This window comes from Hyperoodon ampullatus (assembly GCF_949752795.1).
Source record: "Hyperoodon ampullatus genome assembly, chromosome: 16".
In the NCBI taxonomy this organism is placed as follows: Eukaryota; Metazoa; Chordata; class Mammalia; order Artiodactyla; family Ziphiidae; genus Hyperoodon; species Hyperoodon ampullatus.
In genome coordinates, this window is record NC_136929.1 from 68,734,822 (window position 1) to 68,761,510 (window position 26,689).

General features: G+C 40.2%; 1 protein-coding gene across 2 annotated transcripts in view; it reads left to right on the forward strand.

The window, feature by feature from the left end:
- Positions 1-26,689, forward strand: part of STARD13 (StAR related lipid transfer domain containing 13) — a gene marked incomplete at both ends in the record, with an annotated part of 396,567 nt that overhangs the window by 125,261 nt on the left and 244,617 nt on the right. Inside the window, one exon of one of the 2 annotated variants that reach the window (XM_079721596.1) lies at positions 22,799-22,922. The exons of the other annotated variant lie outside the window; for it this stretch is intronic. Within the exon in view, the coding sequence (XP_079577722.1) occupies positions 22,799-22,922 (124 nt within the window). Of the gene's footprint in view, positions 1-22,798; positions 22,923-26,689 lie in introns of those variants that run through there. 2 annotated transcript variants of the gene reach the window in all.

The window sequence follows — 26,689 nt, forward strand, 5'->3', positions numbered from 1 at the left end:
TAAATCTCAATCTATAATTTATATCTGTTTCTGCATCTATACTATCTATTTTAATTCTATAGAGTGTCTTTCTTATGCCCTCCCAGTGAGAGAACAGACAATCAAATGTTGTAATATACAAAGTGAAAACCTCTACCCTTCTAAATTCTGTGAAATGTCAAATCAGAGATGAGGGTCAGTCATGTCAATAGGGAGTTACCTAAGCAAATATGAGAGTATAATTTGCATGGTGTAATGACTATAATCTTCCCAATCAAAACTTGACTGTAAAGTGATCTGATTTCCCACCTTTTAAACACTGTTATACAGCTTTTATGAAAAAGTCGGCAAATGTCAGGAAAAAAGTACTATAGGGTATATTTTTATTTTATTTATTTATTTATATATATATATTTTTTGCGGTACGCAGGCCTCTCACTGCTGTGGCCTCTCCCGTTGCGGAGCACAGGCTCCGGACGCGCAGGCCCAGCGGCCATGGCTTACGGACCCAGCTCCTCCGCGGCATGCGGGATCCTCCCAGACCGGGGCACGAACCCGTGTCCCCTGCATCGGCGGGCGGACTCTCAACCACTGCGCCACCAGGGAAGCCCCTATTTTTATTTTTAAAATTTTTTTTTATTTTTAATTTTTAATTTTATTTTTTTTGGCCACGCCACACAGCTTGCAGTATCTCAGCTCTCCGACCAGGGATTGAACAAGGGCCCCAGTAGTGAAAGATCCAAGTCCTAACCACTGGACTGCCGGGGCATTCCCCAGGGCATACTTTTAATTTGGACTGCTTTACAAGATGCTTTAAAACATGTGTCATTCGGTTCTCATGGGAACTCTGTAAAGAAAACTGATCTAGTTTTACAGTTCAGCTGGGTGATGGAGCAAGTAACTGACAATTGACGTAGCATACACTAAGTGTCAAATGCGTGTTTCTAATAATAAACACGGTTTCAGACAATGGAATTATTTCTTAAGAACCTGAGTCGGGGTAAATTATAGTAGAGGATAAAGAGCTTCGGGTGTGCCTTGGAAGGTAAGATTTACCTAAGCATGAAGATGGAGAATGGGCAGAGTTTGGAATGTATTTGGCATGTTTGGGGTGATGAGCTCACTGTGTGGCAGCCGTGGAGGCTCAGGCTGGTCCTGGGAGCCAAGCCTGGTAGTCTGAGCCAGAGTGCAGGGGGTTTGGAATGCCATGCTAACCCATGCCTGCTTGCTTCCTGAATTTTAAGTGTAACTGTCCTCTTCCCTGGGGAACCTACTCCATGAATTACAAGTATGATAGCCAAGGAAAGCCTAGACCCCCCAGGGACCTACAGCCAGACACTAACACCCCCCGCACCCCCAATCAAAATAAAGCTTTGCTCAGTTGCTTCTTTCGACAAAGGATAACCAACCCTAGCATTGTTCCAGAGTTGTAAAAGTAGTCATTCAGCCACTGAAAAGGTACCAAGCATTCCTACCAGAATTGTGTTGGCTATTGGGAATGGTTTTAATAACCGTATTGTACTTTGTTCATTGGTTTTTAGATATGTTGTTACAAATTTACCCATTCAATCAATTTCTATTTTCCTCCGCTCCCAGGCCAACCACTGTGTGTAGGACAAGGAAAAAATTAAAAAGAACTACATCATAACTACATAAGGTAATCACATACCTTCCTGCTCTAAATGCAGCTTTTTCAATTCTGATAGAAATTATCCAGGAATATTGTAGAGTCTTCCTTAAAAGTAGCACAAATAGGATGTATTCTCATCCTCTGCAAGTGGTGTGTTTGTGACTGTGTGGGTGTGTGTGTGTGGTGGGGAGTGTAACCTAAGGGGTCGGGTGGGCGTGATTTAAATGCTCTGTTAAGATTTCATTTAGTCCTGTGAGGCTAAGATAACATATTTCTGTTGTCATGCAAAACTACTGGAATTATTAGGCGTGGTAGCAGTCTTAGTACTGACAATTCTGTATAGATAACTTAGTTTTTACCTTTCAGAGAAAGCCAGTGTTTTTCACTCAGTGTTCTTAGGTTCACACACACCTCTTTACTGCCGGCAATCTTCTTCCCAAATGTCCCTTCATATGAGAAAAAAAGATATAAAGTAAAACTGAATTTTTTAACTAGAACATGGCTCTTGTTGTGACTTTAGATTCTTACAGCACACAAGTGCCATTTTTAATCCGTTCTCAGAGTAATCTTGTGAGAAAAATTTTGCACTAGTTATTGATGAAAAGTGAGATGCTTAGAGATTTTGCTTTATTTTGTTCCAAACTTGCAGAAACAACAACTACAAAAAGGTTGTTTTTATTAACAATAAAAAATGGCAATGAGAAATACATCAATTATATCAGCAAATTATCATCAAAGAATAAGTTGAACACCTTAAGAATCTCAGTACTACTCTTTCTCATATACAGAGTATCATGTCGCATGTCACTGACCACCCTCTAGGGCATAGTATATTCTTTCCCAAAGCCGACCCTCCCCTTCCCCACTTGTCCCAGACCTTGTCTCCTTGACCTCTCTGCAACTTTTGATATCGTTACCTGGAGGGCCCTTGACCTCCCTGCTTCCCTAGCTTCTGTTATACCTTGGAACTTCTTTTACCTCTCTGAATGCCTCTCCATGAGCTCATGGACCCTTCTGTCTGTCCCCTAAGTGTAGGCACTGTCCGTGGTCTCTTCTTTCTCTTTAAGTCTACTTTCAGGGAGGCATCTCACTCACTCTCAAAGCTTCATTCCTCCATAAAGATCCACATCTATATCTAAACCTGCATCTACATCCCTTCAAATCCTAACACCTCTTTCTTTTTTTTTTTAAACATCTTTATTGGAGTGTAATTGCTTTACAATGTTGTGTTAGTTTCTGCTGTATAATGAAGTGAATCAGCTATATGTATACATACATCCCCATATCTCCTCCCTCCCGCCCTCCCTATCCCACCCCTCTAGGTGGTCACAAAGCACGGAGCTGATCTCCCTGTGCTATGCGGCTGCTTCCCACTAGCTAGCTATTTTACGTTTGGTGTGGTATGGACTTGTATACACTATTGGAGTGGTATGGACTTGTATATACTAACACCTCTTTCTTGATGCTTGACACTGCCTCTGGCTGTACGTCTCCCTGGCACCTTTAACTTGCTCCCTTTCCATCTCCTCCTCCTCCCCCACTTCTGGAATGTGTCAGTCTCCACAGGATCATAAACTCCATGGGGACAAGCCTTGAGGTTTTTGTCATTTTTACTTAAACTCGGCACTTAGGTATCCTCAGCACTTAGAACAATGCCTGGCACACAGTTGACATTTGGTAAATATTGAATAAATGAATGAATAAATGAGTATCGCCTGATTTCTACCCACTACAAAGCAGCCTAACTCTCCTCTACATCCTGTTAGTTACTTGTGCATAAAGCTAGGGTGATTATATTACTTATTACCCAAACTAGGACATTTTTAGAGTGGAAGTGGCTACTATTAATAATTATGCTGGGATGACAGGCATAAATTTGGAATGTCTTGGGGAAACCTGATTGTATGCTTACTGTAATCATTGGCATTTAAAACTTTTCCTCCTCATATATTCCTCTGCATGTCAGCCACCAAGACACTGCGCTATCCTCTCACCGTGTCTTCCCCTTTGAACCTTCACTCCCACTTGCCTGTCTCAGGCTTCACCACACCTAGCCTGGTTACTGCTAATAGACTCTTAGTAGCCTCTTTCTACTAATAGGTCTCATTGACCCCTAACCAGTCTCCCCAGTGTCTGCCTTTGCCCATTCTATTCCCACTACACATGGCTGACAGATTAATCTTCCCAAGAAAGAGCTCCAGTAATAGGATTTCCCTACCCAGAAGAGTTCCACTGGTTCTCCATTATCTCTGAAGTAAGTACGGACTTGTAGTTTTCAAAGTCCTCAACTTTGGACTGACCTGTATTTGTAGGTATATATACTCAAGACCTGAGCCACTCAAAGCGGCATTGGGATCACATGGGAGCTTACTAGAAACGAAGAATTTTGCACCCTACCATTAGATCTATAGCATCAGAATCTACATTTTAGCAAGATTCCCAAGTGATCTGTATACACACTAAAGTTTGGGAAGCACTACTCTGTACGTTAACCTAACTGGGAGGAATCACAGTTTTAAAATCACACCCTAAGATTTTGGCTTCCCTGATTAGCTTATAACTGGTCTGTTTCTGTAGGCTACCTGTTCCCACCTTCTCTACTCAATAAAATTGTGTTAATCTTCCAAAGGTAAACCCCAACCACTATATACTCCATAAAACCTTTCCTGAAACAACTGTTACCTTTGCGTTCTCTGAACACCATAGTGTTTAATTTCTACTATCTTATTATTATTTAATTTACATTATATTATAGCTATTCAGGTACTAATTTTATATACACACTTATTTCCTCACTATATTGTAAGCTCAATATGGGCACAAACCATTTCTTTTCTTTTACGGTGGTAAAACAGTCACACAAGGACCAACTATAAAGCACAGGGAACTATATTCAATATCTTGTTATAACCTACAATGGAAAAGAATCTGAAAAATATATATATATAACTGAATCACTTTATACCTGAAACTAACACAATATTGTAAATTAACTATACGTACTTTAATAAAAAAACTTATAACAGAAAATTTACAGTTGTAACCATTTTTAGGTATGCAGTTCTGTGGCATTTAAGTACATTCACAGTGTTGTGCAACCATCTGTTTCCAGAACTTTGTTTATAGTCCCAAACTGAGACTCATACCCGTCAAACATTAACTTCTTATTCCCTTCTCCCCCAAAACTCTGACAATCACCAGTTTACTTTCTGTTTCTGAATTTGACTACTTTAAGTACCTCATATAAGTGGAATCACACAATATTTGTCCTTTTGTGTCTGGCTTATTTCACTCAGCGTAATTTCTTTAAGGTTTATCTGTGTTGTAGCATGTGCCAGGAATTCCCTTTATTTTAAGGTTGGATAATATTCCACTGTATGTACAGACCACACTTTGTTTATCTATTCATTCAGTGATGGACACTTGAGTTGCCTCCACCTTTGGTTACTGTGCATAATGCTGCCATGAACATGGCTGTACAAATATCAGTTCGAGTCCCTGCTTTTGATTCTTTTCTTAATTTCAATTTTTTGAAGAATTTTTTTATACTGTTTTCCATAGCAGCCATACCATTTTATATTCCCACCAGCACTGCACAAGGATTCCAGGTTCTCCATATCTTTGCCAACACTAGTTATTTTCTGGGTTTTGTTTCTAATAATAGCCATTGTAAATGGGATGGTATGAACTGGTGGTTTCAATATGCATTTCCCTAATGATTAGTGAGTTGAGCATCTTTTCATGTGCTTATTCACCATTGGTATATATTTTTTGGAGAAATACCTATTCAAGTCCTTTGCCCTTTTTTTTTTTTTTGCCCTACGCGGGCGTCTCACTGTTGTGGCCTCTCCTGTTGCGGAGCACAGGCTCCAGACGCACAGGCTCAGCGGCCATGGCTCACGGGCCCAGCCGCTCCGTGGCATGTGGGATCTTCGCGGACCGGGGCACGAACCCGTGTCCCCTGCATCGGCAGATGGACTCTCAACCACTGCGCCACCAGGGAAGCCCTGCCCATTTTTTTTTATCAAGTTTTGTTGTTGTTGTTGTTGTTGTTGAGTTATAGGCGTTCTTTATATATTCTGGATATTAACTTCTTATCAGATATATGATTTGCAAATATTTTTCCTATTCCATAGGTTGTCTTTTCACTCTGTTGACAGAGCAGCCTTTGATGTAGGAACTACTTTTATATCCCTACTACAATGTCTTCAAAGGGTATCTGATAAATATTCATATTTTAATTTAATTTAATTCATAAATGATGCTTAATTAATGATTTATCACTGCCCTTAAATTTATGATAAAATCTAACTAAATATAAATTAACTTTAAAATTATCTGGGACAAATCCAATGAGATTGAGGAACTTCAAATATAATCGTGAACATTTTCACACTTGAACTCTATTAGAGTATACAAAGGAAGCTTCAAAACATGTACTGAAAATTCCCCATCATTGTCCTTAGATTTAGAATTTTGACACTTCCCTAGAGAGGCTTTGAAAATTAATTGCTGTTGTATGACAAGAAGGAGATGAGAAATTATTTGTGGGACAATCAGATGAAAGTTTAAATCCCTGTCTTTGGTTAGGGGCTGTCCCATGATCAAAGACATTTGGGACCTAGAAAGTTACTCTAAAAGAATGAATTTTCAGCCAAGTAAGGATGTTTATAAAAATTCAGAAGGTACCCGGAAGCCTGACTCCTGTTGGTCCTCCTCTAATCAGATGTATCATTGACATGACAAGCCGGTGAATATTTGTAGGATGGTAAAGAAAAAAGGGATGATAGGTTCTTCATTATTTCTGAACTGCATTACTTGGCTAATTTACAAGCCAAGAAAGTTACTAATTATAACTCTATTAACAATTCCAGTTCTTTTACTTACATTCTGGTCTTTCTGCTCTGTGATTCATTTTCAGTTCAAGAACTTTCTACCACAAATTATCTAGAGTCACGTTGGTTGTGTACTGCTATTATCGAGTGTCCTCTATGGAACAGCTTAATGGAAATTCTGATTGTTCTCGTTGGTTCAAATTTGAGAAGATTACATAAAAATCCTTTGAGTAACTAGCACGGCATCCCAACAAAGGGTTACTTGATTTTTTACAATAAAAGTTCAGACAAGAGAAAGTCATTTAGAAGGCATAAGAGATTGCCTTCCTGGGGTCATTTTTATTCTGAATTACGAAACAGCTTCAAAGGCATGAGTCAAGCACTTAGTATTCCTGTGCAAAACATTAGGACTGAGTAACTACAGTCCAATGACAACTAGATTAACATGAATAAGGACTAATAATGGTCCATTCATGTACATATGTAGGTGTCTTTAAAGAGTATGTGTGGGTAGTTAACCAGGGTCATACTTAGCCTTTCATTATAACTCTCTATTTACTCTATTCACTAAACGCCTGACTTTATGGTAAACTACCCATTTGGGAAGAACTTTTGGTGCCCTTTCAGATATATAAAGTTTACATAATTTCCCCTGTTTAAATTGAGTGCTTAGCCCCCCTCCCCAACTACAGCTGACTTGTTCACTAGCCTGTGTTTTTCAGTGATTTATCCGATTGTTTACATTAAAAGGAACAGAGGGTTAGAGCGGGGAATCTGTGGACTTTCCCTGTTCTGATTGGTTGTGTCTTACGTCTCAAATGTGGCAGGTGTTCCTGAGACAAGATCTATTGTTTTTAAGACTCTTTATCTGAGTCTTATTTGGAATTGAAACGGAAATAAACTCTGTGACTACTTTTCCCAGTTTCACTTCTGGAATAAAAGCAGTATGGTATTGAACAAAACCCTTACATTGCAAAGGAGGAGTTCATGTGTTGGGTATATACATTTACATGAAATTGTGTAATTTTAGAAGAGAGATCTCACAGGGGATCTGTTCTGTTTCTCTCACTTTACAAGTGAGGAAGCAAATGAGAAGTGGTGAGTTTAAGGGACCGACCTAACATTACATAGCTCCTAATGGCAGTGCCAGGATGAGAGTCAGGGCCTGGCAGCACCTCAGTTCAGTGTCCTTCTCACTCTTGCATGTTGCCTTCCTTCAGTTAATCCTTTTGATAACCATGATATTCCTCAATCCTTGCCTTTTTAATTGGAGCAAACCATGCGTAGTGTTGGAATCTACATGTTGTTCTGTTGTTAAATATTGAAATTTTCCTTATCCTAACCTTCGTATTGAAAGAAGAATGCTAAAATAGCAAATATTTTTGGTAAGGTAACAAAATGCTATCTAGTGTGGCATCCTCAATGACATTGGTCTGGAATACATAATGGTTGCTGTCTACCTACACAGACTGAGGGAGGGTACATTTTCTTCATAGTTTTTCAGAGAGGGCGCAGTGTTTCACAGATGTTTAAGCAAAGTACATATGGAAAGAAAAAAAAAACAGAGCTGACCTTTTCTATAGTATGATTTCAGACGCCAGTGAAGGTGAAGATAGGTAAGACTGTTAGCTTTACAAAATTTCTCTTTGCTCAGATGGTAGAAGCATTGACATTAAAAAAGGACAGAACTGACAGAAAAAGAAATTCTTTCTCCTGTCGAGGAACAGCCACTGTATGAGTTCCGTTAGCACATCTTATACCCATTCATTTAGAGATGGTGTGAATTGATCCTAAACCTTGAGACAGATTTTTAAAGGAAATTATTTCTTAATATTCTTAATAATTTCTTAGTGCTCTCGAATAATTTTGTTCTGCATGTGAATGCTACACAAAACCCCAAGAAATCTATTAAATTATAACTGAACACTAAAATAAATCCTAGGACATTAAAACAAATAGTATTAGCAGGTTTTCACTGTATATTAATTTCTTGTTGCTGAAACTAATTATAGTGTGAAAAACATTGTTTCCTACTGCCCAATTCCAACTAAGAATGAGCAAGGTACGGTGAAACTGAAATTCAACTAAAGTGGTATTAGCAGATTTTTGCTGTATATTAATTTCTTTCTGTCCTTCTGAAACTAATTGTGTTATGAAATGGTTATGAAAACCATTGTTCCCTATTCCCCAAACCCAGCTAAGAATGAGAAAGTAGGAAACTCAGCAAAAGTGGCCTGTAAAATACTAAAATTTATTTCCTCTTCTAGGAGGGTCAAAGTGGTAAGTATAATTATTTGTAATGAATTAATTTGAAAGAGCTCATTGTAATTGACAATTATATGTGCCAAGCCTTGTTCTAAATACTGTATAAATATGACTTTATTTAATCATTATAACAGTCCTATGAGGTAGAGAAATTATTATCCCCATTTTATAGATGAGAAAGCAGAGACACAGAGAAGCTATTACTTGTTCTAGCAAGTAGCTGAGCTAGATTGGAAAGGATAAAGGCCATTAACTTGGATAAAGGCCATGAACAATATGATTATGCACTTTATCCTGTAGCTTATATCCATTTCTAGTAATCTGAGCTGTCATGACAATTTATCTTTTGAATATAAAATGAAAAGTATCTGGAGAAATTAAAAGATTATGCATCTATTGATATTTCTTGAATTACTGAATATTTACTATGTTTCTCTTTTTTATATTACCTAATTTTTACTTTACTATGTTTATATTTTATATACTACTTATATATATATTATTTTATATTATATTAATTATTATATTATTATAAAATATTCTTTTATATTACCAAATATATTGGTAAGCATTTACCAAGCCCAGTGATTTTCTATCCCATTAATAATAAGTGGTTCCCAAAACAAGGGAGATTTTTCTTCCAACTGCCTTCAAAATAACGTTATATATATCTATGTCTATAAACATAGACACACATTCTTTAAAAAAAGAGAAAGTAAGCTTTCAGATACTTCTTTGTTTACAAGCCTAAAACAAGTGGTAGTTGATCAGAAGACAATTACGTACCCAGTAAATATGTTCTCAAGTTGAATTTTTTTTTCCCCTTGAACCACTAAACTTGTTTCCAGACCATTAACTCTGCTCAAGACAGATAAATAAATACCTGTTAGAAAAGTTTCTTGATTTACATTTAAGCCTTTTTGGAGTGGGCATTATATATATATATATATATATATAGTTTATTTGGTAGCTAACATCAAGTGCACTGAAATGGAATAGAGAGTGACTTCTCAGGGTATTTGAAAAGTCTACTCAGGAGGTAGGTAGGATTTCATCTGTGTCAGCACAGAAAGACAACCACAGAGACACCTGCTAAATGTCTCAATGCTTTGAGAAGCTAAGAATCACAGGTGGGAGAAAGTACTTCTGAAATGGTGTCTGGGTTGCCTGACGAGGCTAAACAGAAATAAGAATATTATCCCATTTCTAGTGTTGCCAGATAAAATACAGAACAATACAAATACAGGTATTGCATGGGACACACTTCTAGTAAAAATTCTTTGCTGTTTATCTGAAATTCAAGCTTAACTGGACACCCTGCACTTTTATTTGCGAAATCTGACAGCTTTACTCACTTCCCAAGCCTGCACCTGGTGGTCCAAAGGTCTTGTTCAGAGGTTTCAATAGGGAATGTTTGCAGTGATGGGAAGGGGCAGATTGTGCAGGGATCTCTGACAAGGAGTATTGGGAGGGCCTCCCAGAAGGCCCTCTAGTGGGAGGCTAGAAACTCCTGCCTGTCGAAGCCCCTGGAAGACACTCTGAATGTTGGTCTGGCTCCTCAGGATGCCCTTCTGGCTCTGGTTCTGGTCGACTGGCTTCATGTCCACAGCCACCACCTTATTCCTGTCCCAGATATAAGCTCATTCTCATCCTCAAAGCCCTCTTAGTCCACACTCTTGTTTAAGACCCTACATGGCACAGGGTCTTTTGCACTTAACGTTGCTCTTTCTAGAGCCAAGCACGTAGCCCAGGACACACTAGAGGGCTAATAAACGTTTACTAAACTTGAGGTTTTCAAAGATTTTTGTTATTGTTTTTCTGCTAATAATAGTAAGCAGGAAACAGGAATAAAATTGTTCCCTCCTAAACTGTCAGTATTTATCTTCATTTTCAAAGCCCATAATAAGGAAAGACAGTTGCCCCGCCTGGGGTCTGGTATACAGGATGTACTCAAGAAGTACTTGTTGAGTGACTGAATGAATGCTAATTATAATATCTGAATACAAAGAGGGCCTTAGATTTGTCTACACTTTTTACAAATATCACTTAATTGAAAGAGCTTTTCTGTATTATAGGAGCTATAGGCCAGGATGGGAGATGGGGACTGGTTAGATGTTACTCGGCTCAGACACATTGAAGGGAAGAATTGGTGGAGGGGTGCCTTGAGGAAGTGGGGTAAAGGATTACTCACAGGGTTTAATCCCCTAAGATAAGAAGTGTTTGAAGTCGAGCGAGAGACTGGGGACATAAGTAGTACCAGACAGCAGTGATGGAAGGAGGAAGGGGAAGGAAATCACAAGCCCTGTTATCAGAAAGGGGAGGAGAGTTCTTACAGGTACCAGGCCCTTTGGGCACTTTTCCCAAACGGTCATATATCTGAAAATGACAGATCTATATTGATATGCATTAGTTAGGAGCTACCCACAGTGTGAGAGATTACTAAATTCTGAAATTCACATAGCATAAAAACCTTCTTTAATGTAGTTCAATTTGAAGTATTTATCACATTCCACTAAAATGTTTAATATTGACAGGAAAAAAATACTGTGAGTTACAACTGAGTTTTTTACCAAATCATCTCTAATTGGTTTCCATTGCACAATAAGGTAAAAGCATATTAGATACATGGCTAGCTGCCATTTTACCTTGGGATACTTTTGCCACCAAGATGAGAGCAGAATAGAACAGGTTAAAGTAAATTAGTAAATTCAAGAATACAACACTCAAGATGTAGGCAAATGGATATTAAACCATAAAGAATGGTTTTTAATATTTGAAGCAAGATTTATTGTTGCTTTTACTAGTTAAAAACATTTTTTGTCCTTCCTTTTTTTCTTTTTTTGAGTTATTCACGATTGGGAAGTGATCATTGTAACTTTTTTTTTTTTTTTGGTCTATTGCAGTTAATCAGATCATAGCTATCTTAGACTGAATTTAATTGAAGCCAGCTTTCATGTGGCTTTGATTAACTGTTTAAGGCAGAAAACTGTCTTCAGGTTTCAAAACTCAGCTTGAAGTTGTTACCCATATATATGCTTTATTAGAAATAAATTAAAAGAAGATCTAGAAACAGCTGGAAACATTCTTTTTTATGTCTAACATTCATTTTGTAAAAGAAAATGATAAAAAAAATTAAGTCATTTGAACTATGATATAGTGCATCTCTGACCTGACGAAAATTCTACATTTCCCTTTTTCTTGATATATTTATCTGCATAGTGACCGAAGGGTGATGAGTGTTCATGCTGTTAATGCTGTCATTAATCATTTAGCTATATATTTATTTTAATGTATTTTTAAAGCAAACTTGGACTACTAGATACCTATACAGTGTTCTTTTATGGGACATGGATAATTCCTGTCATAATTGCTAAAGATCCCTTATAACAAATAAACATTTAGCATGAATCCAAAAGTTTCACTTTCATACTAGTTCATCTTTGAACCCCCAGCAATAAGCTCCTTTCATTAAATAATGTTGATATAGTATCCGGCCTATCCAATGAAATCAGTGTTTAATGCTTGTGAAGGGCATAGAACAGTGCAAATGTGCTGTTTTATAAGGCATTAATCCAGAGAGCCACTAATAGGTACAGTGACGTTTATCTTGACAGGTAAATCAACTCATTGCGAAGTGAAATAGCCAGACAATACTATCCTTGTTGTTGAACTGCAGGTGTTTAAAAAGCTAAGTGAACTAAGGAAAAACCTAACAGCGTCATGTGGGAGGAATGAATGCTGGTGAAGGAGGGGAAGCTTGGTTAGCTGGTTAGGCAGGTGCTTAGAAAATTTAAAGGCAAAAACAGAAATCTAAAATCAAAAGCAGATGCCTGGTTAGGTTTTTATGGCCTTACAGAAATAGTAAGAGAACTAAGGTTAGGAACGCAAACATTAAAATAGTTATTTCTAAGAAATCTTGTTTTGGGAGAATGAAGTACAAGTTTTAGAGATAACCCTGTTCTAAGAATTCATTGTGCCAGATTAAGTACCGGGAAATCCTGTCAATCTGAGAACAAACATATTTATCAGCCTCAGAAGTATTTATTAAATCTCTTCAGTATCTGTGGCAGGCTTCTATCCTTTATCCTGTCTTTCTTAAGATAACTATGATATAATGTTAGGAAATATTATTTGCAAGCATTTTTAACAATCGTAGCCAAGGGATGTAAACACATGAAGTATATGTGCATTTGCTTACTGAACGAGTTTACACTATTCTGTGTCTACGATGCTGTACATGGGGGAAAAGGCCATAGAACCCTATAATACATCTCCAACTAATAGTATTAAAAAAACACTTGCTTAAAACAATTGATGGGTGAATTTTGTGGTATGCCATTAGTATCTTAATGAAGATGTTATTTAAGAACGTGAAGGTGGCTAAAATAAAATAAAGCCATTAAAGAGAAATTAGAAAAATAACAGAAAGGATTTGTGAGCAGGGATAATTAATGTCTCAAGTGAAAATTATTATGTTTAATAGTTACACCAAGAAAAGTATAATGAGTAGAGAGAAGATAGAGCAAAATGTTTTCCTGGTCACACACCTGACCTGCAGTGAATTACATTTCATAAGTGAGGGTTCTAGAGAACGTAATTTATTCTTCAAGTTATTGAAAGCCAAGGGATTGCATTTTTTGTTTAGTTCTCCCATGATTTGTCTACAAAACCCCTTTGATGAAATACATGACATTTCATCTGCTAGAAAATCTTGTGTTTACTTTTGGCTGCACCATGTAAGGGTCAAGTTGGGGGACATCTCCAGCCTTGCCACCCTGCCTTAACTTCCCTGGCAGGGCTCCCATCTCCAGCCCCAACTGCTGTCGTCCAGCACACAGAGCTGTTCTAATGCACAGTTTCACCCTGTCACAGTGGAATGAAATGCCGGACACCAGACACCGGCTGTATATGGTTGATGTACATTTTTAGTGTAGTTTTAGATTTCTCGGTGTCCCTTGCCCAACTTGAAGGCTCTGAACAATACTTTCCAGCACCTCCACTTCCCAATTCCTGTTACTCTCTAGATTTCTCTATTAGAAACCTTTGAGGCTATGGACTTTTGTTTGCTTCAGCACCCCAGACCCTCTTCTGTTTCTTTCAGTCCCCCTTTTCACTCTCCAGAGAACCGGGGCCCTTTCCTGCTTGAGCTCAGTTGAGCCTAAATCAGTTTGTTTTGTGATCACCTCACGCTTACGTGGAAGGTGACCAACTGGTTCTTACTCTAAGAGTCTTTACCTCTTGCAGTTGCTTCTCTCCAGATTAAATTCCAGCAGCCACTCCTTCTGCCCCACCGCTTTGGTATGCTGTACTGGAGCCGCTTTTTGTTCCTCTGGATTCATTTAACTTCTGTCTTTCTGCTCTTACCCACACCCTATAGTTTTTTTTTCTCCTCTTTCTTTTTCTTAACCATTATTCTATTCTCCTTTAAAACCACGCACACTTTATCGACCAAAAATTTGTATTTTTCCCCTAGATAGGACATTGATTTTTGTTTTTCAATACTGTATTCCTATTCAGAGAATCACGTTTGCCCTGCATGTTAAATTCACAGAACACTCCTACATATTAAGGATAACCCCATTCATTTCTATTGTATATTTATGATACTGATGACAGCATTTAAATTTTAACACAGAAAACTTTAGACTCCAACCCTAGTATTGGTGGGAGGAGGGTGTTAAATTATGACAAGATTAGTTTTCACAAATGTAAAATGCAGATTTGGGAGATAAAAACCCTAAGTAATTAATCAGCTTGATTAAATGTTCTAAAATAGTTCATAACATCCACCCATAATTTATTACTATTATTAAATTTCCTGTCACTCTTGGCTCTTTTATCAATTGTGACTTGGTACCTATGTGTACATATTTATCAGTTTCTACCTTTTAGTGGATTAATGCTAAATATTTCAGCATATGAGTGGATAACGCATGGGCACACCCAGCTTCCCTAGCCCACTTTATAACCCCAATTTACAATTCGTATTCATTCAATAAATATATATTGAGCCCTTACCATGTATTGGGCACTATATTCCACTAGGGATACAGATATTAAAAACGTACTTCCTACCCTCAAGGGGATCAAAATCCAATGGGGGCATGAAACTGTTACTCTATGGAGCTTAGGTATGTCTATAAAGAGGAAGAACCAGTGTGTCCTGGCAGGAGAAAGTAGTGCAAAGGCCCTGAGGCCAGAGAGTGTGTGCATTCAGGGAGCTGCTATTTTCTCTGTTTTCTCCGTGACACATCAGGCAAGTGTTTACGTGAAGGTGAGAGGGAAGAAAGTGTGCCTGGCTTATGTGGGGTACCTAGAAGAGGCAAATTCATAGAAACAGAAAGTAGAATAGAGGTTACCAGGGGCTGTGGGCAGGAGGCAAAGAAGAGTTATTGTTTATGAGCACAGTGTTTTTACTGGGGATGAAGAAAAAAGTATTATATAGATAGTGATGATTATACAACATTGTGAATGTATTTAATACCACTGAAATGTATACTTACAAAGAGTTAAGTGATAAATATTATATTATGTATATTTTACCACAATAAAACAAAAAAAATTTTAAGTGTGCCTGGGCCTTGAGGAGAGTGGTGATGTTCTGAGACAGCCACTGTGGAGAACAGGAACAAGACCCAGCTAGAGACACAGTGAAAATTTTACTAATGACTCTCACTCCATCAGCATCCTGTCACCTGTTGGGCAATTCTGAGATTTCATTGACAGCCTGTGGTGGCCTGGATGTAAGAGTGGATATAGCGGTTTTGCCAGACAGGCATGAAGTAACTAGGAACTGAAATAGCTCTGTGTGTGTGTAATGAGAAAGTGGTTGAAGCCTGGCTCATGGTGCTAAACCCAAGACTTAGAAGGGAGTGAAGCCAAGGAGAGGGACTGATTAAGTAAAGGAAAAGCAAAAGCAAGGATTATGAGACCAGATGAGGAATGCTGGAAGGACACAAGATGGTTCTAGAAGTTGAGATAAAAGTTCAAGGATTTGAAAGCACAGCAGTGTGGATGGTGTGACTCAGTCCAGGGTGTGTCCATGGGGGTGGGTGGGTGAAGTTGGAGACAAAAGTCCCTGCAGTTGTGAGTTGAAGAAACTAAGTTCCCCGGAAGAGATAGGACAGCATCAGGTATCATTTAGAATTTCCAGTCAAGGCATGAGCTTTCTTGCAAATGATGTATTATTTATTTATTCATCACGTGCATTCATTGAGGGCCTACTTTGTACCAGACACTGTTCTCGGTGCTGGGAAAAAAGACAATTCCCTGCTCTCCTGGAATTTCCACTCCAGTGAAGCGGCAAGTTGGGTAATAAACAAAAATAAACAAACACAAAATACTCCATGGGCATGTGCTATTATGGTCTCCCAAAGTGTACATAAAAAATATAGCAACATGCACAGACCTAGAGATCGTTATACTGAGTGAAGTAAGTCAGACAGAGAAAGAGAAATATCATATGATATAAGCTGAATCTAAAAAGAAATGATATAAATGAACTTACTTACAAAACAGAAACAGACTCACAGACTTAGAGAATGAAATTATGGCTACCAGCGGGGACGGGTGGGAGGAAGGGACAGTTAGGGGGTTTGGGAGTGACATGTACACACTGCTGTATTTAAAATGGATAACCATGCCCTGGCTATTGTAAATAGAGCTGCAATGAACATTGTGGTACATGACTCTTTTTGAATTATGGTTTTCTCAGGGTATATGCCCAGTAGTGGGATTGCTGGGTCATATGGTAATTCTACTTTTAGTTTTTTAAGGAACCTCCATACTGTTCTCCATAGTGGCTGTATCAATTTACATCAGAAACTAACACAACACTATAAAGCAATTATACGCCAATAAAGATGTTAAAGAATAAATAAAATAAAAAAATAAAATAAAATGGATAACCAACAAGGACCTACTGTATAGCACAGGGAACTCTGCTCAATATTATGTAATAACCTAAATGGGAAAAGAATTTGAAAAAGAATAGATACATGTATATGCATAACTGAATCACTTTGCTGTACATCTGAAACTATCACAACATTGTTAATCAGCTGTACTCAATATAAAATAAAAAGTTAAAAAAAGAAAAGGATTACAATATTTGTAAAGTCAGTGAGATAGTATGATACAATATTAAGCCTGAAGATTCCAGGCATTTACAAGTCTACATCAGGAAAATACTAAACATAGCCAAAGATATTGATTGGCAATACAGAGCTTACAGCTAACACTAAATTTTGCTTCCACAAAAGCACGGAGCCCAGTGATATTTCAATTAACAGAACAAAGCCATGAAAACTGTTAGCATTAGCAGCTTGGCAGATTCAGAGCATGGCAATGGGCCACTAAGACACATCCAATGGGACAAGCACAAATTGGTGACTGTGAGCTCAGGACCCAGCATGAAAAGCCATCTTCTTCAGAACTTCCGGCAACATTTTTTATGAGGAAATGAATAATTTGAGATTTCATTTCAGAATCTCCAACAACAAGACCCTGGAGTGTAGCCTGAAGGGAGCATGGGAGGAGTGGTTGCTACATCACATCTCTCTTGGGGAGGGAACATGCAGGAAGAGTCCCAGGGAGCTCTTCACCCTTCTGTCGTGCAGTGAGGGACAATGGGTCACAGCAAGGAAGGCAATTTCCTACAGAAAAGCTGAAAAACATGAAATAATGGACTGTGACCGTAGGCTCCTGGCAAAGGATTGCTGGCTTGGGACAGTTAGAAATTGGATTTTTTTCTAAAGCAAAGGCTTCTGACAACAAAGTATTCAACAAGTGGACAGGAGAATGTGCTTCTCCATTCTTAGGCATAAGGGTGATGGCACAGATGAGTTGAACATGGAAGGAGGAGTAGAAAAGATAGGAATTTAAGAGAGTTCAGAGACACTGGCTTCATATGTATAGGTGGATGGGTGGCAGGACCTGCTTATTACTTGTGATTGGGGGTGACAGTGGTGATGGGTCTTAATCATACAGTGTTAGAAGAAAGAGAAAGCAAAAACCTTTTTTTGTTTTTTGTTTTTCTTTTGCTTTTGCCAAAGTTGATGACAGTATTGTTTGTAATTGCAGAAATTTGGAATGAAATGTCCAAAATTATGAAAGTTTGAAAATAAATTATGGTGTGTCTATCCAACAGAATTCTATATATTCATTAAAAACTGTATTTCAAAAGACAACAATAAATTGGGAAAATGCTCACAGTCTAATGCTAAATGAGAAAAATTTCAAAATTTGGTATAAAAGTTATTCTAATTTTTTTTAATGTCTAAAGAAAAAACTGAAAAGGAAAATTTTCATTCGTTATTAGCTTTTTCTTTCTTTTAATATTACAGGTATTTTTAATATTTCTACATATACTTTTCTATGTTTAAAAATCTGTAGCCATCAATATGTATTACTTAAAATTAATAAATTTTATGTAAATAGAGTGATAAATAATGATGCCACAAGCATAATTATGGTTTACACTTATACTAAGGAGCAGACTCTAGTAATAACCAGCCATCCAAAACTATAATGGAATATTCATTTAGTCAGTAAATGAGCCTTTATGTGTTGTTCACTGAAAAAGGCATAAGAGGTTCAAAAATAAAAGTACCAGTCCCACTGGAGAAACTCAGGACTAGTGAGGAGGCTGAGAGGAAAGCAGACAAGTGCCCACAGTGCTCTGTGATAAGTTCTTCTCCAGAGATGGGCCCAAGGTGCTGTAGGAACACAGGAGAGGAGGAACAGTCCAGCCACTGGGATTCGTGGAAGGCTTCCAGGAGGAGGTGACATCTGAGTTGAATCTTGAAGGATGAGTGAAGAAAAAAATCAGAGGAAAATGTTCAAGTAGAAGGAATGTATAAAGACAGAACTGAGTGAGAGCAGTAGTTTTCTAAGGTGAAGCTCATTGTGCTGAAATTCAGGGGAGGAAAGAAGAAAACATGGACTAAACCAGTTACTGTGGGGATGGAGAGACAGAGAAAGATTGAAGCAATATAAGAACTTTTGGAGTTCACAGTGTCTTCTAGATTCTCTCTTGGACACGAGATGTGTGGGTGATTGCATCACTTGGCTAACATAGGAAATAGAGTTGGAAGAGTAGGTTTAGAGGGAAATTTTTAGAAATATCCATTAGCAAAGTAAACAATATATAGCATCAGAGAAAAGTCACTCATTTATTCTGCAAGTTTTTGCTGAGCACAACTGTCAGGGGCTGATCTAGGTCCTGAGGACACGATGGTGAATCAGACAGACAAGGCCTTGATCTAACATTGCTCAAGGTTTGCCTTGGAGACAAACCACAAACAAACAAACAAGAAAATGTCCAGAAGTGATAAGTGCCATAAAGAAAATTAAGCTGCATGCCACGAGAGGGAGTAATGGGTTATTTAGATTGGGTGTCAGAGGCTCAGAAATGAGTTGGGATAGGAGAACAATGGGACAGTAATAATGATTGGACAGCGATATGGTAGCACTGATTGAATCTTTTCTTTGTGATTATTCCACTTAATACACAATACAATCCCATAGGTAGGGAGTGCTGAGGGTCCAAAACTTGCCCAGAGTCAAACTCAACTCTGCCTGTAGCCATAATCTCAAAAATATGTGTACTTTCTGTCTGTATCAGGTTGGGCCTTGAGAGGTGAGGGCTGTAACCACGGGAAGGAATATAATCATCCAGGGACGCTGAAGCATGAGGAAGAAGTGGGGGTGGGGGCCAGGGACTGAAACCCAGGGAATGCTGGCATCAAGCTGGCGGAAGGGGAGCTCTGAAGACAAGCACCTCAGCCACGCGGGGCACAGAGACCCAGGGGACAGTGTAGCCTGACAGCCACAAGACAAGGCAGTGTCAAGAGTAAGGGACGGTCAGCAGTGTCCTCTTGTCCACACACCGGAGAAGGAACAAGAACAACAGGAAACATCCATTAGATGTAGCAACCAGGCAGTTACTGGTGGCCTTGCCAAGACTGGTTTCAGTGAGTTGGTGAGGGAGCCCAGACTGCAGTGTTGATAAGGGAATACTTCTTTTCTAAGAGATACAGGTTAGAGGCAGTATGCTTTGTTATGGTGGTTGTTGTTTTGGTTTGGGTTTGGTTTAAAGAAGTGTAAGACTAGAAGGTTGAGCCCATGGAGAGGGAGGGGTTGAGGCTGTAGGAGATCGAGGAAATAACTGATATAGCCAAGCCCTTGTAGGGACAAGAAAGGATGGTAAACAGAGTGCACAGGTCAAGGGCTAGATCTTGGGTAGGAAGAGAGCTACCTCTTTCCTGTGTTGGGAGGGAAGGGAGTAAGTAAGAAGGTTATAGGGGTAAGGAGTTGCCTGACTTCTGTGAAGTCGGCGGTATTGTCATCTGCTCAAGGTGAAGACCCCAAGGGGAGTGTCATCCTTAAGGTTCAGCTTTGAAATAGGGCTCCTGGAAAATGGGAGTGGATGCTAAGGGCCTGTATAAAAGTCTCCAAGTAGCCCTGCTGAGTTTAGAACCCTTGCATCTGTGGCTGCTGCATCTGCACAGCTGTAAGATTTCCTTCAGCAGGGCCAGCAGCCAGGCAGGCAGGGAGCTGGGCTGTGCTGTATGGCACCTGTTCTGGGGAGATCACTCCAGTCTTTCATCTGGCTTCTCGTGGACAGTCCTGAATCCAAGGACCCTTCAACAGCCAGAGCTAAACAAATTTGCAAAGCCAGAATTTATCTTCACATTAGTCATTTAAAGAAAACCCCTAATCCATGACCTCTGAATATAAAATATGTATTAAAATAGAAAGCAGTAGGGACCCAGGATCTTTAGAGCTAAATGATCAGTGAAATAGCTGGAATGTTCCTTGTACTGTTCTCTTCCCGTGCATATAATGTTACAACTACTGCCTCCGTTTGATTCAATTAGAGATCCTCTTTTTAAAGTTAAATACACAGCTTCCCTGGGAATGTAATTGTGAAACGTTTTGTCGTTATACTGTACGGCAGTCACTTTAAGATAACACAAATCTTGCTTCTGGCAGAGCATTTCCTTACCACTACATGCATACAAAACAGGATGTAATCAAAAGGGTATTTGGCATGGGTCCAGAAAGCAATCTGGATTAGTCTGTAACTGGCTGCCATAGTTTCAAGTCCATTTCTGATCCATGACTTATTGCTTCATAACTGACAATTTCAAAGGTTTACCAGGATGGCACAAAAAAAACCCTCAACCATTAGTTTCTAGCTTCTTCTGAAGTGTTTCACTAGTGAACATTTTTGAATATTTAAAATAAGAGAATAAGACAATAAAGATGGTTTTTACCATCATTTCTCCCCCCCCCCCATTTTCTACCAACAATATAAACTAGTGGAGGGAATATTTACTAAAAGTATAGAATTGCAGAGGGAATACTTCAGGTAGCTGTTAATTTCCACTCCTTAAGTCAATAGCAATTTATATAATAGAGAGAGGATTGGATAATTTACTTTAATTTTCAAACTTCACACGGAGCACCTGAAATTTTTTTTTAAAAAAAGAAAAGACAAAGAAAACAGCTAACTAAACTCTGGTTCTTATTTTAGCAGCCTGATACAAAGGCAATTAAAAAGAAGTGATATTCAAGCAATTTTACTGTTTAAATAATCCAGAAATTCTTTTTTTTTTTTTTTTTTTTTTTTTGCGGTACACTGCTGTGGCCTCTCCCGTTGCAGAGCACGGGCTCCGGATGCGCAGGCTCAGTAGTTGTGGCGATCTTCCCAGACCGGGGCATGAACCCGTGTCCCCTGCATCGGCAGGCGGACTCCCAACCACTGCGCCACCGGGGAAGCCCCAGAAATTCTCTTTTGAAATAGTTCAATTTCTTTAGCCAAACTTGAGATGTATGACATTAATCACATCCCATATCCTTGCGTTACATCAAATGTTGTCCTCATTACTTTCTCTGAAGGTCCTCCAAGCTCTTTAGAAGCAAAACCTTGAGAACAGCAGGACACCCTGAGGCCTGAGCTAGTATTGTCTTTATCTTTTGAGTGAGGCTTTGGAGCCCAGGGTAATGACTAGGACACCATCTCCTCGGGTATTTCTTAAAGAACCAGTATATACACATCATTGTAAAGCAATTAAACTCCAATAAAGAGGTTAAAAAAACCCAGTATATTTCCCCCCTCTTCCCTGCAGGAATTAGGGTTAATTTCTAATTATAAGCCTATTATTATGTTATTGGCTAAAATACCTTAAAATTCTTTTCACATTTCACTTCCCCATAATACCTGCTTTTCTAACTGCATACAGATTTTAATGCTTTACCAGAATATGTAAATCTATTTTATGTAGGTTCCTCAAGGTTTGACCTTAAATTTACAAGTTATTTTCCTCATAGTCAATGGCTATGCAATGAATAAATCATTTTAATTTGATTGTAGATTGCAGCCAGATAATCATCTCATTGATGAAACCAGGAAAGATTGATATAATGCAAGTGCACCAGTATCTAACTCCAAAAGAATGTCAGCCAAACTGAGGAGTCGAATTCAAGTGATTTGAATTCAGGAAAACTACGATGAGTTATTTCGGCACTAGCTATGGCACAGTTTGACATTTTTGTAATGGTTGTGATGGTGGCGCTTTCTGAGTGAAAAAATGTAAAGTATCAAGAAATGGGAGGAATATGGTACAGCCCCTGGCCTCTGAGTGAAAATGAAAAAAGGGGTGGAAACTCCGTAATCGGGGGCCCGTCGGGACCAAGCTGTCAGATTTAGGCGAGGGCGGGAGGGAGAGAAAACTCCCTGGGGGAAGGAGTGGGGCGCTAGACCGTCCGGGAGGGAGAGCGGAGGGAAGGACGGGAGAGGAGGGGAGCGGAGGAGCGCTGAGCCGAGGGGAGGGAGGGGAGGGAAAGGGGGAAAGGGGTAGAGGAGTCGACGGAGCGCCGAAGTTACCCTTGCGCGGCGCGCGCAGTGGCAACGCGTCCCGGCCCCCGCGCTGGACGGCGGAGGACCCCTGTCGCGCCCCTGGCTGGCCCCGGGACCCCAGCGGGAGTCCGGCGTCTGGCATCTCGAGTCGCCAGGAGTCTGAGTTGCGGGCCACGCGGGACTGGCGGTGGCAAGCCCGCTGGTCGTTATGAGGACGGATCTAAAATGACCGGCAAGCGGAAACCTTTCCAAACGCAGCTCAGGCGGTCAATCAGTGAGCAGTTGCGGGACTCTACCGCCAGAGCCTGGGATCGGCTGTGGAGAAACGTCCGGGAGAGACGGCTGGCAGGTCGGTGCCCCCGAGACTCGGGACCGCGGGAGCGGGAGGAGGCGCGGGCCGCGTCGCCCCGCCCGGCCCACCGCCCCGCCGCCGCTGTGGGCTCCCGGCACAGGTTTTCAGAGCCCGGGGATGGGCGGAGGAGGCTGCTCTCACCCCCTTGCTGGGCCTGGACGGAGCGCCAGCGCTCCCCGCTTTCCGCGCGCGGGGACCTGGTGCGTGTGGGCTCCGCCCCGCGCGCGCGGACAGCCCGGCGGGGCGCGGCGCGCGGGACCGGGAGCAGGCGCGGGGATTACCTGGGGAGTCTTCCGAGTGGCCGCTTTGCCTGGGCTGGCCCCGGCTCTGCCACCATCCACCCACCCCAGCCCAGTGAGTGAATGAGTGCCCAGCCCAAGTGGGCTCCAGGAGATCGGTCCCTCTCCCAACTTCGCCTTTTCCACGAGGGACACGTCCACTGCCTGTGTGGGCGGGAGAGTCAAGACAAGGCTAGGGAGCGTATCCAAAGCTCTGGGAGACAGATGTTTATGGGGTAGAGGGGAGGATTTGGGCAAAGACAGATGGACAGTGGTTGGTTCTGGTAGATAGCTGCCCACAACCCCTGTCCAGCTGTGGATCCGCTCTCCTCATTTTGGGGCTGCAAAAGAGCGGCCTCCCTTTTGGAATCCATTGCTCATGATTCAGAGGAAGAAAAGAGGTGATTATTCTGAGCCAAAAGGTTCTTAAGAATCCTTGCTTAGGTTAGAAGGCCCGTCCCCTCCTTAGCACCTCCCCCAGCCTCCTGGCTGTGGTCTTTCTTCTGTGCATGCTCCTTGGACCTACCTCCTAGTAGGGCCACGGATGCAGGAAGTGGTCTGAGCCTTCGCAGAGCCCATGCTGGGAGCATTAGGTCTGGTGAGTCACCACATCATACCTGCCACAATAAGGGAAGGTGGCCTTCCTCCACAGCACAGTTCCCAGGCAGTGTAGGATTTCGGAATGCTTTCCCCAAGTGTTAGCTGCTGGAAGATGTTTCTGGAAATGGGGGACGTGTGGATGGAAGGGCCCCTGAGCTGACCGTGAGTCTAGTCTCTGGATCTTCTTGCCTCCTGTCTCTCCAGCAGTATCTCCGAGTTGGCCAGTGACCACAGGGGTGGAAGAGAGGTCTAGAGAAGAAGAAGGTATGAAGCCTGGACAGAGGGCAGGGATGCCAAGGGTGAGATGGAAGATGGAACCTTCTCTGGGCTCCTCCCCGGTTTTCTGATTGAAGAAATGTAGAAGTCCTTTGCAAGATCTTCTGTCCTTACACCCATGCAGCCACATCTCTTCATTGGTCTGACAGCATTCTGGAGTAGATGCCCAGAGTCTGTGTCTCCTTGAGCTAGGTCTTTATCAGCCTAACTGGTCAAATTAGAAGTAGGGATTATAGATGATTCCAGCACTCAATATTGTCAGCATAAAATGTTTATCCCGTATTTTCTCTCCAATACAGTGGCCCTATTTAGTAAGCACCCAAGAAATAAACAGGCTTTGCAGTCTGGACGCAGAAATAAGTTGTGGTAACCCAGTAGTTTTGACTGTTGATTTTTAAAGACCTGTATGTGCATTGCAGACCTAATTGGTAACAACTAATAACTTTCCTTGTTATCGTGCTAAATTGTATAATCTACATGATGGATGGTGTTATAGAAGTTTTTGTGCTCTAGTAAACATGTGTTGCTTCATAACTTCAGAATGCTTACTGCAAATGTCTCTTTCATAGCTTCTGTTATTAAGTTTGTTAAGTTTGTTAAATCAGTGGATCCTCAGGAAACAAGAAGTCTTTCCAAGAGGGCTGCCAAAGCTGTGCTGGGTTTTTATAGAAGCTGAGGCCAAAGATGACTGCAACCCTGTCTTTTTCAAAAGGACATCTGGGAAGGACAAGAGTATAATGTAAAGACTTAAAACCGTTAAGATTTTCCAGGGAAGTCATTTATTCACATGAATTTTAGACTTTGTAGTTTAGTTAGGGCGGTGGAGAGAAAAAGTTTTGATTCTGAGAAATAAGTGATAGGTAGAGATTTTTAAGATCATGGATATATAGAAATTCAGGCTAAAAGTGGCTTCAGAATGGTAAGTATAAGAGTTCTCCCAGAGTAGTGTAATTATTTTTTAAAATAGTGGTATGAGGTTTTAAAATGTTTAATCAGAATATTAGTATCTGCTTACCCATAATCTGCTTACCACTCTGCTAACAGTGGATGCCAGCAGGTTATTCAACTGGGACCAAACAATCCTCTGTAAAGCAGACTTCAACCTCTGCTTCTCTAAGCAAGCTGGGATGCTTGCCACAAAACCAAGCCAACTCCATGAAGGAGCTTTTAGATGCAAATTGATTTTCTTGGGTTTTCTTGCAAAGGTAGCTAAAATATGGAACTTTGGCCATGAGACACTGAAATACTTAAATTATTAATGTTGGCATCAATTCTAGGTGAAAGTGTTCTTCATTTGTAAAAGTTTTATTTATATGGTTTAGTTCACAATATCATCATAACCAACTGTATGAATGTACCCCAGAGAGACTCTGCCTGCCCCCCAAGAGATGATGTGAGGCTATTGGCTTTTTTTTTTTTCAGCTTTTTTCTATCAGGTAAAAGTTTTGTGCTGGGACTTCTTTAATTTCCCTAAAATTTTCTTCTTATTACACTTAGTCAGTAGAACAGTATTCAAAGTGCTTTATAACAAACTTGTGTTTGTTGTCTAGAGCATTCTGAAGGTATTTGATGCGTCCTTTTGCTTTTTAACATCCTGAGGCAGGAAATCCTTATTCTAACTCACTGTTACTTCTCTTCGTGAAAGCCTGTCTTGTCAATGGGACAAAAAGACAAGAAGAAGTAGAGCTGTTTTAAACGTAGTGAAGCTTGTGGATTTCTGTGCTGTGGGACTGTATTTGGGAAGGAGGGGATTATACATAACTGGAAAACTATTTCTTCACACGCATCACAACGGCACAAATAATGAAACCGATAGAAGGATGAGGTGTGAATGATGTTCAGATATGTTCATTTCATTACAAAATTATAAAAGGGAGTTATTGGTTAAAGAAAGACTGATACTGGGAGCTCTTCTTGGGCTTTCCAATTCTGTAGTAGCTGCCAGACTTTCATCGGATTGTGGCGTTTTTGCCAACATGTACTTACTTCTTAATTACCTAAGACTCTAATCCTCATAAGAGTCAGCAAGAGTTTTTCTCACCTGTCATCTCAATATTGATCATTGAAATAATGGTGGTAATTGTTGTTTATTCCCAAGATGACAAAGTTAGTTAGTGTTCAAAGAAGTATTCTAATTCAGGTTGTCAGAAGTCGAAGGTCATCTGTGCCCATTTTGTGTTATACCATGCTGCCTTCTCCATGGCTCTTATGGAGACACATTGACCTCAAATCCTTTCTCTAAGTCTCTCTGTCGTTTGCAATTAGTTTTAAAAAGAACAACAAAATTAATCGGAAAAATTGCTCTTTCCTCCTGCAGTGACAAGGATAACCCTATGCACCAAAAATAGCTTGTCTCCCAGTCATCCTATTGGGCTGGGTAGTGTATGGGCTTACAGAGAGTTAAAACAAACAAACAGCCATACATCTACCTTATTGGGGCTCTCATGTGGTGTGCTCTGCCTATTACCATCGCTGCAAGAAGCCAAGGGCTGCAAGAAAGAGTTGTTGTCATAAAGCGTAAACGCAGGTTTCTTCAAGGTGGGTGAATGACAGGTTCTTTTGGCCTCTTCAGTTCCCTAATCAGCCACCACTGGTGACAATTCTTAACTT